Source organism: Elephas maximus, chromosome 1, assembly GCF_024166365.1.
Source record: "Elephas maximus indicus isolate mEleMax1 chromosome 1, mEleMax1 primary haplotype, whole genome shotgun sequence".
NCBI classification, from domain to species: Eukaryota; Metazoa; Chordata; class Mammalia; order Proboscidea; family Elephantidae; genus Elephas; species Elephas maximus.
In genome coordinates, this window is record NC_064819.1 from 164,111,394 (window position 1) to 164,124,088 (window position 12,695).

The window sequence follows — 12,695 nt, forward strand, 5'->3', positions numbered from 1 at the left end:
GTTTAAAAAAAAAGACAATAGTATAACCTGAGTTGTTCTATATCAACAAAAGGCACTATCCTTTTATCAAAAATGCACCTGCATCATTGTTCTATGAATGAATGAAAATGAACAAGGGAAAACCTGATTGTGCAGACTTTGAAGGACAGACTACCCTGAAAGAGAAAATCCAGACTCTTTTCTTGCCTTAAGTGCCAGGTTGGGGGGCTTACCTATGCAGAGCTAGGGGTTTCAGGCTGAAATAAAGTTCACCCGGCTCTGAGCTGATTTTGATAAACCAGTTTTTTGGATGGCTAAAAGATAAATGACAATGATAACAATAAATTCTGTCACTTCCAAAAGGTCAGAACAAAGATATTGTTTCAAACTCTCCTTCCTTACTTTCCTTTCACTTAACACATACTCAACATGGATAACAACAGAAATTCTTTGCTTGCATATCCCTTACCAATTTTTCTCCTCAAGGAACACTAACAACAGTTAACTTTTAAAGACTCTTTAGAGCAAGGCTTCTTCATGTGGGTCTATGGACCTCCTAACGAATCCATGGATGATTTCAGGCTTTTAAATCCCCTGAATTTACAGGCAAAATTCTACATATTTGCATATGTGTATTTATCTGGGAAAAGGGTATAGGACTTTCATTAGATTTTCAATGGCATCGGTGACACAAAAAAAGTTTAAAAATCACTACTTCATAGCATGTGGCCCACCTTCAGGGCATGCCTTTCCATGCCACCTTTGGGGGTAGAAATATTAAGTAGTGTATTTTTAGAAGAAGAGAAGATTATAATGATCTGGGAAGTCTTCATGCAGAACTGACTGAAATCAGGCCTTGAGAGATGGGTGTAACTATGGTTGGTGGAGAGGAGGGGCAAGGCATTTCGGGAGAAGGAATGGTATGAATAGAGGCACAGAGGTGGGGGTAGGCAACACAAATGGATCACCATTGGCTAGACTGGATGGTTCCCATGGAGGAGCTATGGAAGATAAGATCAATAAAGAGGTGAGAACACCAGGTCCCAAGGAGTTGTCGTCATCCTGAGACAATGTGGCAACCCAAAGATTAACCCAGTGGCAATGGGTGCGATGGATCTAAGGTATGGCCACGCAGGTAAAGGAGGCTTTTGCAGAAGTCTGGACAAGAGAGGATGGCCTAAAGTCAGGGTGCCATATCTGTTCTGTTTACCACTCTCTCCCTGGTGTAGACCACAGGGCCAGGCACAGGGAAGGTGCTCAGTAAATATTCAATGAGTGAGTGAGTAAGTATAACCCCAGCTACCCAGTAAGTATAGGTTCTTTAAAAGATAAATAAGACTGAGTCTTGGTGACCTGGATATCCATCTTGATATTATTTACAGAGCTTAGCAGTGCCTTCACAGAGTAGATCCTGGAGAAAGTTCTCTTGGATTAACCTAGCCTGGGCTGAAGAGACATGTGGGGTGAGTGAAAGAAGATCCCAAGCACTGAGAGAGGCTGGGGATGTCCAGGTTCTGTGGACATATAGTGATTTCTGAGGGAGTATGAGCTTTAAAAGAAACTGAGTCAAGGTGGTATAATAGAACCAGCCTAGGGCAAGGTGAAAGACCTCACCAGGTCCTGCCCTTCACATAAGTATGTATGTGAGTAACACTGAGCCAGTAACAACCTCTAGAGCTCTCTTGTAAGGGGCTTTCTAAAGCTATTCCATGGCCTGGCTATACAGTCCTGTGATTCTACACTCTTTCAGACAAATCTATGTACCTGTTCATCAAACAGGCGAACACATATAAAATATGGGTAGCATAAGAAAGAAGCACATGGAACTAAAACTCTCACAATAAAGACTATATATAATTATTTGTCTTGGTCACTGCGTTTTTAGAACCACCTGGGGAGTGTAAAACCTGGGTATATTCTAGAATTCCAAATCAAGTTTACAACTACAAAATGTTGAAAATTCATCATACACTGTCAGTACCTATGAAGCTAAAAACCTTAGCACTTCCTTTCTTTGAACTCTACTTGTTTCACAGAAATGTACACTGATACCTAAGGGTACACAGGCAGGGCTCAACTTGAGTATTAGACTGCTGTTATGATTCAAGTCCAAGTTGTTCTAAGTCTGTGATCAGTCTGTGGCCTTGGCAGTGTTACTGTTCACAACTCATTATGTCACAGGAACAAAATGGTAAGCTCTGACAATATAGATTATTTCTACATACATTTATATTGTCCCTATAGATACGCTAATGGCTCAAAGAAAAGCACGCTGCTGCCGCTCATTAATCCCGATGAGTTGGGGGTGAAGGGCAAAGGGAGGTGAAAGCAGAGGCAGATTTTTACAACGAGGAGTAAAAAAAGAACAGGTGGCCCACTGGGTCTCTGTCCAACCAAAAGCATCTGTTAACATTAAAGATCTCACTTCCTAAATTACTTTCCAGCAAAAAAACAGAAAAAGAAACACATAACTGGATAAGTGAACCAGAGGATCAAGCTGGTCCTTAATTTCTTGTTGTTGTTTTTCTCATAAGTAGCACCTGTTCATCAGATTGAGGAACATTTGAAATCCAGATAGCTTAAGAATGAAGCACGTAAAATTGAAATCCTCACAATAAAGACTGTGTAAGTCACCCATACCACAGTGATTATTTATCTTGGTCATTTTGTTCATAACCCACCTTGGAAAAGTAAAACCTGAGTATATTCTAGAGTTGCAAATGAAGTTTACATCTACAAAATGTTGAGTATTCATCAGAAACTGTCAAGCAAGTACCCAAGACTCCAGGTGGCAGTGTCCATTCAAGCTCCTGTGGGAGGTAACTGGATGGAATGAATTGTTTTACAACTTCACTTTGAACGTTGGCTCTCCACATTTTTGTCCTCTAAGTAATGCACCTAGCTAGTAATCAATAAAAAATATATGTAAATCTACATAGTTATAACCTAATTATTCTTAGAGTAAAAATACATCACATTTGGTGCTATACTGTAAGAAAAAAAAAGGTTTGTAGGAAAAATTTCATGTATATCTCTTCCCAGCCGAGGGTGGGGAAGGGAAACTCAGTTTTTGTGGTGGCAAGTCCATAGTCCCACCTGTTCAGTACATTCACGTTTTCAGGCCAGGACTTTGCCTAGTCACACAGAACCCCTGCTAGCTGGCCTTAGAATCACGTGCTAGAAACAAGGCTAAAAGTTCCCCCACGTAACGCTGGAGAAATAAAACAGGCTTATCCACTCATATCTTCTCCATCATATCTCATTAGGCATCAAAGAGTCCTCTCAAACATGAATGGTTTTAATAAGATATAAACAACTGAGTTTTCTGTGGAATAAGAATTTCTAATCTAAGGTATCGGAACATTTATTGCCAGTTACATATGCTCCACACAGTTGCTCAGCTGGTGCCAAACAACCTAGAAAACAGTCTCAAAAACTCTCCCTCTTTACCTCTTTGTGACTCCACAGCAGTCTTTAAGGACTGGTTTGCAAACACTACACTCCAAGAAAGGCTTATTCAAGTAGATGCACATGAACTTCTCAAAAGCTCTTGTCTTTTAAGAAACGCTCTTTAACCTCATAATGAGTAATCCTTACCCAGTCAGTCAGCTGTGATGAGAAGCAAAGCAGTTTTGTTTGCAGTTGTAAATCGTAACACTGGCTCTCCTTGTCCAAACCCATGGCCATTCCCTAGTATCTTTGCCCCATACTTCCCTGAAAAATGTTTTAAGCCAACACAAACGATGTCTTCAGAAATAGAGTGCCTTAGCAAACAGAGGTAATCCCAACAGTTCCTGTGCTCTATGGGGAGGAAGAGGGAGTACAGAAAGGGCCTGGGTGATCCTTAAGAAACGTTAAGATTTGTCTTCAACAGCTGTTCTCCTCCCACTGAGCAAGGGCTGAAAACACCAGAAAAGTTGCATTCGTGAACTGCATAGTCTATCACTGCACAAAGTGCCTAATATATGTAACATGATCCTCTTCCTACTTCATCTTTTCAATACATCCTGCAAGGTTCGTTTTCAAAAAGACATTACAAGTTGGCAAGCTTCTGCCTACAAAAAATCAATCAAATGCGTTCCCCTTCACCTCTATTAAACCCGCCATATTCCTGAGCTTTATTCCTTAAAAATAAACAAACATGGGCAACCTAACACTCTGGAGTCGGCAGAGGACAGCATTCCAGCATGAGTTCCGGCAATGAAAGAAATACTTTCCTGCAAAAACAGAGTAGAATCGAAGACCGTTTGTAGCTGTTGATGACTTGTAACATTTCTAAGGTTCTTCCAACAAAAGATTTCAATTCAAGCAAGATCACAAAAAGGAACAATGGCAGAGTTCTAACCATGACTTTCGTATGTGTTACATTTGCTGGCTGTTGCAATCGACTGTCTGTGGCTGTTGTTGCCTGGATATGGGGATTCCTTTGCCCTCCAATCTTGACACATATGAAAGCACAACAAAGAATAAAATTTTTTGTTTATGTCACACCTCTTCCAAGAGGTTTAAAGCGCCTTACAAATGTTACCACATGAATCCTCACAACATCCCTGTGAGGTAGGTTGGTGGAGAGTAGTTATCCCCACTTTACAGGTGGGGGAAATGAGGCACACAAGAGTTAAAGGGCTTGCCCAAAATCACACAGCTAGTCAGTGGCAGAGCTTAGAATAAAACTTATACTGATTAGCACCTAGCACAGTGCTTTGCACATTGCAGGTGTTCATTAAATATCTGTGAATTTTATTTATGTCTCAACATACAATATACACACATCAAGTACAAGCAGCCACCACAGAACATTCATCTCCTACATGTTTTCTGATGGTCTCTCCCAAGACTTCGGGACCCTGGCGGATGCAGGATGTTCAAGGATCCAGCTTCCAACTAAGCCCTCAACTTGAAGAGGATCAGCATAAACGCTATCTGTAGGCAACCTGCTCTTTCATCTGCTTTACCATACAACACTGGTTTTGTCACGAAAACAAAAATGGATTTCAGGAACCATGCTGACTTTTTTTTTTTTTTTTTGCCTATTCATTTTAAATGAAGCCATCTGAATGGTTCTGTGTCTGTTCTTACAAAAAAAGAAATAAGGCGGCTATAGTCCAGTTAGCATGTGAAAACTGTGCCAAGCACGGAGCTCTCTTCCCAGCTCGAATGGGCATCTACCTGGGAAAGCTGGACGAACCCCAGGAATGGCAGCTCCGATAGCAGAGGGTCAGAGAGGCTAGACGTCACTTGCACTGCTCGTGGTCTGTGTAATCATCCATGTCCACATCAGAATCAAAGAGCGACTGTCCAGTGAAATCCGTGTCTGGGGTTTGGGAAAAACTGTTCTCTGCTCCCTCATCTTCAAACGTCTCTGTCCTTGAGTAAAAGCTGAAATCCAGCAGGGGCGTGTGGGTTTTGCTGCCTTCACTGCTCTCCTCAGACTCATAGATGGTGTTGTCGTCATCATAATGCCACTCTGGCCAGAATTTCCTTCTTATCCTCTCACAGTACATGGCGAGGTTGATCAGCTCACCTGAAACATGAGAAGGAAAGTGAGGGTGAATTCTCAAAGGCAACAATCCACCAGCCACTTAGCTTTCTGGGAAACTCAGACTGGGGTGAGGGAGAAAGTAACAGTATTTTTCCATAGAAATACTGTCAAAATATCTTGATTTTTAGGCACATAATAAGAAAGGTGCGTGGGAAAAAAAATAATGAATGGGCTGAAAAAAATGAAGGAGTGAGCCTATAGTGAAAGCCTGATGAGAAGCAGAGGGATAGTTGTCCAAAATGGCAGGTAAAGTGCCATCATTTGACTTTGTGATGCATTTTATTATCTTATGTTTGCAGATCAAAAGAACTTATGTTTTGATTGGTTGTATTTAAGTTAATTTACATTCCATGAAAATACACCAAGTGTTGGATTAAGACAGCCAGAAGTAAGCATTCATTCATTCCACAAATATTTGTAGTGTGTTATTATAGACTGGGTACTATGCCAAGTGACGTAGTGGTTAAGTGCTACAGCTGCTAACCAAAGGGTCACAGTTCGAATCCGCCAGGCACTCCTTGGAAACTCTATGGGGCAGTTCTACTCTGTCCTATAGGGTCGCTATGAGTCGGAATCGACTCAATGGCACTGGGTTTGGTTTTTCTTTTTTTGTTTGTTTACTATGCCAAGTAGTTGAGAGAAGTTATATTAGATGAAAACTTTGCCCCAAATAATCCATGAAATGGATAACTTAGACGGATGAGTGTGCCTGTGAACACACTTAGTAAAACAGATTTTTTTTTTAATTTAAATTAAAAAGCTGCATCCACAATCGGGATTATGCTCAGTCAGTGGACTACTTCTTTTTCATGTGAATTGAAGGAACACTTTTGTTAAATCTCTAAAATTGTCTAGGCATTTGCCTAAAAGATGGCACAATATTTGGCTTTCCAGTCATAATTGCAAAGGAAAAAGAAACAGGGTGAGTTTACACCTTTGTCCACCAGATGGCAACATTGCTTATAAACATATGTTTCGTCATTCTCTCTTCTAGGACTATCACCCTTAAGAATACTCTGTATGTTTATTTTTTTTTAAGTTATATAAACATTCATTTACTTACTATATAAATAATCCACGTTTTATTGCAGATTAGAAAATACATATAAGCAAAAAATTAAAGAATTATCAAGAACCCATTCTCCATAACATTTTAGTTTATACTCTTCCAGAAATGTATACTTATATATGCATATATATTATATTATATGTTATATAAGTATTATATATGATATATATAACATTTTATATATAACATATGCATATATAATATATATTATATATAATGTATATTATATATAGCATATATTATATTTTTTAGCATTTTTTATATAATATTTTTTATATGCGTATATATTATATATATAACATATAAGTATATAAGTATAAATTTATATATAAGTATAAATTTCTGGAAGAATATAAACTAAAATGTTATGGAGAATGGGGTTCTTGATAATTCTTTCATTTTTTTGCTTATTTGTATTTTCTAATCTGCAACAAAACATGGATTACTTATATAATTTTTATATAAACATATAGGATTTAATATATGCTGTTTCCTAATCCACTTTTGTCTACTTAACATGTAATGAAAATCTTTCAATTTCAGTAAATACTCTTTTCTCTACGACCATCTTGATAATTGCATAATAAAAACCCAAAATCAAACCAGTTGCCATAGAGTCGACTCTGACTCACATCGACCCTATAAGACAGGGTAGAACTGCCCCATAGGGTTTCCAAGGCAAAGCTGGTGGATTCAAACTCTCAACCTTTTGGTTAGCAACCAAGCTCTTAACCACTGCTCCACCAGGGTTCCAGTTACATAATGGTTATTTCTTTATCTGGATATATCACAGCTTTTACCAATCTCTATTGAAGGCCATTTAGGTTATTTCTATATTAAAACTGTTGATTATGATATGTAAGTACTTTCATTCTTCTGCTAAAGAAAATAATACATTCTTATTTTGGAAAATTTAAGAAATGTATAAATGCATAAAAAAATGCATAAGAAAACAAAAAGCACCTAAGATCCACTCATAATTAACATTTCAGTATCATTTCTTTCAGTACTCTTGGTTTTTATTATTTTACCTCACTACCATTTTTGGAGCCCTGGTGGCACAGTAGTTAAGAGTTCACCAACTAACCAAAAGGTTGGCAGTTCAAATCTACCACCTGCTCCTTGGAAACCCTATAGGGCAGTTCTACTCTGTCTTACAGGGTCACCGTGAGTCAGAATCGACTTGACAGCAACAGGTTTGGTTTTGGTTATCATTATTATTACCTCATGTAACATTATTATAAAACTTTTTCTCATGTCATTGAAGTTTTCACAAACTGATTGCTGTTTTATTTAAATGAAAACATCCCCTAAAAATATAACAAAGCAAATCTCCCTCCTTCCTGGATCCTGTAAACCAGTGGAACATGTATTGACTTCTGGTCATCATTTCCAGTCTTCTCCTATCATAACAGCTCAACTCACACTACAGAAGAGTCCACTTTGACTGCCATCTACCTAGAGACATTTACTCACAGGCTTAGGAGCCAGAAGCCAAGGAGACAACATCATTGCTTCTTGTGGGCAGAAGCACGTAAATTCTTCACAATCATGGAACACCTCACCAGGTGTTGCTATCAATCATAAGTAACCAAGAATCAAATAAAGATATGAAGACAGCAGCAAGGAGGAGGGAAAGGAACAGAGAAGTCCTGAGGGAGTAGGTGAGTAGTGGGACACAGACCTCGAATTCTCGTAAAAAGACCAGACTTAATGGTCTGACTGAGACTAGAGGGACCCCGGAGGACATGGTCCCCAGACCTTCTGTGAGCCCAAGACAGGAACCATTCCCAAAGCCAACTCTTCAGACAGGGATTGGACTGGAGTATAAGATAGAAGATGAGTAGTGAGCTTCTTGGATCAAGTAGACACATGAGACTATGTCAGCAGCTCCTGTCTGCAGGGGAGATGAGAAGGCAGAGGGGAACACAGGGTGGAGAGAAGGAGTGTGCTATCTCATTAGGAGGAGAGCAGCTAGGAGTACATAGCAAGGTGTATTAAATTTTTGTATGAGAGACTGACTTGATTTGTAAACTTTCATTTAAAGCACAATAAAAATAAAAAAATATATTTAAAAAAATGGAGGAAAAGGATCCAACAGGGATGAAATATCAAAGATGAATTAAGGTTACTTCACAGTAGAGCCTGGGGACCAGCCCGTTTGCCTCAATCAAATCTACTCCCTAGGAATTCCTGCCATCCTGCCATGGGCTGCGAGCCTTCATCCACAGTCTGCCGTCACCAACACATACAACTACAACAAATACAAACGCCGATGGCCCTGCAAAGGCCAGCTCTAGAAGCAGTTGCTATCTTCATTATACTAATGTATTGGGGACCACAGGTGACTTCAATAATGCCCCTGGACGAATTGGCATTGTTTTTATAATCTTATTCTCATTCTGTTGTTTTCTGTTTCAGGAGGTTCTGTCTCCATCCTTGGCCCTGAGGAAATTAACTGTTTGCATTTTACATGTCTGAATGCTTGGACAAAGAGTCGGGAAGCCTGTGTTCTGGTCTTTGCTCTAACAGCAATGTTAATGCACCTCGTGACTTTTACAAATTAGATTTCTCACTTGGAAAACGATGCAGGCAGGGGCACAGAGCAATAGAAGGATTGCTCAGCAGCTTCCAATCCTGGTTGCACACAAGAATCACTTGGTAAGCTTTTAAAAATACCAGTGCCCAGGCCTCACCCACAAAGAATCTGATTTAAGTGGTCTGGAATACGGCCAGGTCACAGACGCGTTTTAAAAGCTTCACAGGTGATTCTAACGTGCAGCCTGGGTTGACAATCACTGAACTAGATAATCTCTAAAGTTCTCTTACAGTTCTCCTACTCCTGGCATCTATACCATGTCATAAGCCTTTTATCTCATTCCAGGAAGTAAGGTCAAATGACACATATATTTTAATTAGATGACATGTAGCCAAAAGCAGAATGCCTTTTGGTTAAACCTTGAAAAGAGAGGCGTATATAAACTCACAATAACTGAATTTGCTAAGCTTTTTCTCTCTCATTCACATCAGCAGATTTCAGACATCACAGAATCTTCATAAACTGTAATATTAACTTTTTTAAAATGTGTAAACTTTAAAACCTGAGGGTTTAAGAATAATAGAAACCAATACACATAGAATTAAAAGTCAAGATAAATCTTTTCTTGGTAAAATGAACTTCAGCTTTCCTAGAATCAAAACAGTGCTCACTGTCCTTCTACAGTGGTCATCTCTCATTGGTCATGGGCTGTGAGAGCAGAGAGGACACCATGAGTAGTCTGGCCATCCTAGGTTTTAATGACTAAGGCTGTTGGGATCATACCAATTCTGATTACAAGGTCAGCTAGAAAGGACTTTTTAACATACTTGAATGCTGGAATAAGGGCACCCCCTTCACCTTCTCTCCTTGAAGTTGAAGGACTTTACCTCATAGATCTCAAAATACAGTCTCAGAGGTCATCTGACTCAGCCCTTTCCTTAGGGCTGAATCTTCCACAACCACCTCTCCCTGAACGCTCTGGAGGGAGAACAGAAAGAGTATGGGCATGAGGATTGTGATGGTTAAGATTATGTGTCAACTTGGCTAGGCCATTATTCTCAGTGGCTTGGCAGATACTATGCAATCATCCTCCATTTTGTGATCAAATGTGAGCAGCCAATCAGTTGAAGGGAAGTTTCCCTGGGGTTGTGGTCTGCATGCAAGATATATAGATGTTCTGGCAAAGCTTGCCCTCTCTGGATCCTGAATCCAACTCGTCATCCTCTGACCTCTGGTTCTTGGGTTGTGAACCAGCAGCCTGTTGTCTGACCTGGAGATTTTGGGAGTTGCCAGCTCCTGCAGCCCCATGAGCCAGCGGCCTGCAGTCCAACCTACCAATTTTGGGTTTGTCAGCTCCTATAACCACTTCAGTCAGAAGTCTCCAGCCCAACGTCTGACCCACAGATTTGGGGCTTGCCAGCCTCTATAACTGTGTGAGCCATTTCCTTGAAATAAATAAATCTCTCTCTTTCACTGTATAGATAGACATAAATATGTGTGTGTATACATATATGTGTGTGTGTGTATGTACATACATAAATATATATATATTTATATATGTACACACACACACCCGCTTCCTTCAAGTCGATTCCAACTCACAGCAACCCTATAGGGGAGAGTAGAGCTACCCCGTAGGGTTTCCAAGGAACGGCTGGTGGATTCAAACTGCTGACCTTTTTGGTTAGCAGCTGAGCTCTTAACCACCAGGGCTCTCTCTCTCTCTGTATATATATATATATATATATACACACACACACACGCACGTACAAGCGAGTGTATATGCTGCACTGGTTTTGCTCTTCTAGGATACCCAGCCTAAGACAGGGATACAATTATATACTTTCTCAAGGGCATCCAGCATTTTTTCACTTACAACACACCAGATAATAAGTAAAACAGACACCTAAATAAATAATTGTTGCAAAAGAGTTGCTGAATGAGTTTTTTCTTGGAATACAAAAGTTTGTGTTTCATACTCATTCAGAAAACAGTGTTAGGCTCTGCGGTCTCCATGAGGTTCTAAAGGGCCAGCAGACGTGCTACTGAATTTTACTCATTACTTCAACTTCATTTTTCTGGGCTTTCTTCATTTTTCCACATCTGTTTTAAAGAGTGCTCAAACCCACATCCAATTCTCTAATAAGGACACACTGATCAGAGTACTAAACCTGCCTTCATAGTAAGAATGTTGCTGTTAATAAAAGTAAGATTCTTTTTTTACTGTAAAAATGGCAAAAGTTTCAAAACAAGTAATACTCAACCCTGATTTAGGAATAAAAGATATCTGACCAAACTCTGAAGGAACTGCTGGTTGGGAATGTAAACTGCCAGTCTTCCTAGACAGCTATTTAGCCATATAGACCATACAGAGCTGTAAAAGTGTTTACACCTAATTTCACAACTAGGAATTTTGCCTAAGGAAATAACCAGAAATGAGTAAGAACATATATTTATAACAATATTCACTACAGAATAGAAGTAAAAAATATTTGAAAACAGCCCACAAGTCTAAAAAAAATTGACTAACTGAATACATTAAAATGTAATCATAGGATAGGATATTATAAACTATTGAAAATATGCTTTGAAGAATATTTAATTTGGAATTATAACTGTATCAATATCATGATCCCACTTTCATAAAACGTATACATTCATGTACTTCATAAAAAGTGAGGCTACATACCACAACATTCATAGTTCTCTGTGGGTGACAAGCTCACAGTTACTTTTTGTTTTTAAAAAACTTTTCTATCTTCTTTAAATTCTCTCCAATAAGAAAAAAAGTTTCATAGATAGATATAGACATATATATGTATATACATATGTATGTATGTATATGTGTGTATATACATACATATATGTGTATACACACACACACATATTGTTATGGATTACATCGTGTCCCCCCAAAATATGTGTCAACTTGGTTAGGCCATGATTCCCAGTATTGTGTCATTGTCCTCCATTTCCTGATTGATGTAATTTTCCTACGTGCTGTAAACCCTAAATTCTGCCCGTGGTTAATGAGGCAAGATTGGATTATGTTAAAGAAGATTAGGGTGGGATGTAACATCCTTACTCAGGTCACATCTCTGATCCAATGTAGAGGGAGTTTCCCTGGGTGTGTCCTTCATCACCTCATATCTTACAAAAGATAAAAGGAAAGAGAAGTGAGCAGAGAGTTGGGGAACTCAAACCCCTGAGAAAGAAGAGCCAGGAGAACAGAGTGTCCTTTGGACCTGGAGTTCCTGTACTGAGAAGCTCCTTGACCAGGGGAAGACGGATGACAAGAATCTTCGTCCAGAACTGACAGAGAGAGAAAGCCTTCCCCTGGAGCTGACTCCCTGAATTTGACTTGTATCCTATTAGACTGTAAGACAAAAAATTTCTCTTTGTTAAAGCCATACACTTGTGATATTTCTGTTATAGCAGCACTAGATAACTAAGACACACACACACATATATGTAAACCCTCGTGGCGTAGTGTTTAAGTGCTATGGCTGCTAACCAAAGCGTCAGCAGTTTGAATCCGCCAGGTGCTCCTTGGAAACTCTATGGGG

The 12,695-nt window shown here is 39.3% G+C and overlaps 1 protein-coding gene across 7 annotated transcripts in view; it reads right to left on the reverse strand.

Moving 5' to 3' along the window:
- FAXC (failed axon connections homolog, metaxin like GST domain containing) overlaps positions 1 to 12,695 on the reverse strand; it is a 95,078-nt gene that overhangs the window by 22,563 nt on the left and 59,820 nt on the right. For 5 of the 7 annotated variants that reach the window (XM_049897784.1, XM_049897810.1, XM_049897801.1 and 2 more), the window contains one exon: positions 6 to 5,503. In XM_049897784.1, coding sequence (XP_049753741.1) covers positions 5,214 to 5,503 — 290 coding nt within the window. In that variant the 3' untranslated portion in view covers positions 6 to 5,213. Of the gene's footprint in view, positions 1 to 5; positions 5,504 to 12,695 lie in introns of those variants that run through there. The other 2 variants (XR_007518875.1, XR_007518874.1) reach the window with 2 other exon arrangements.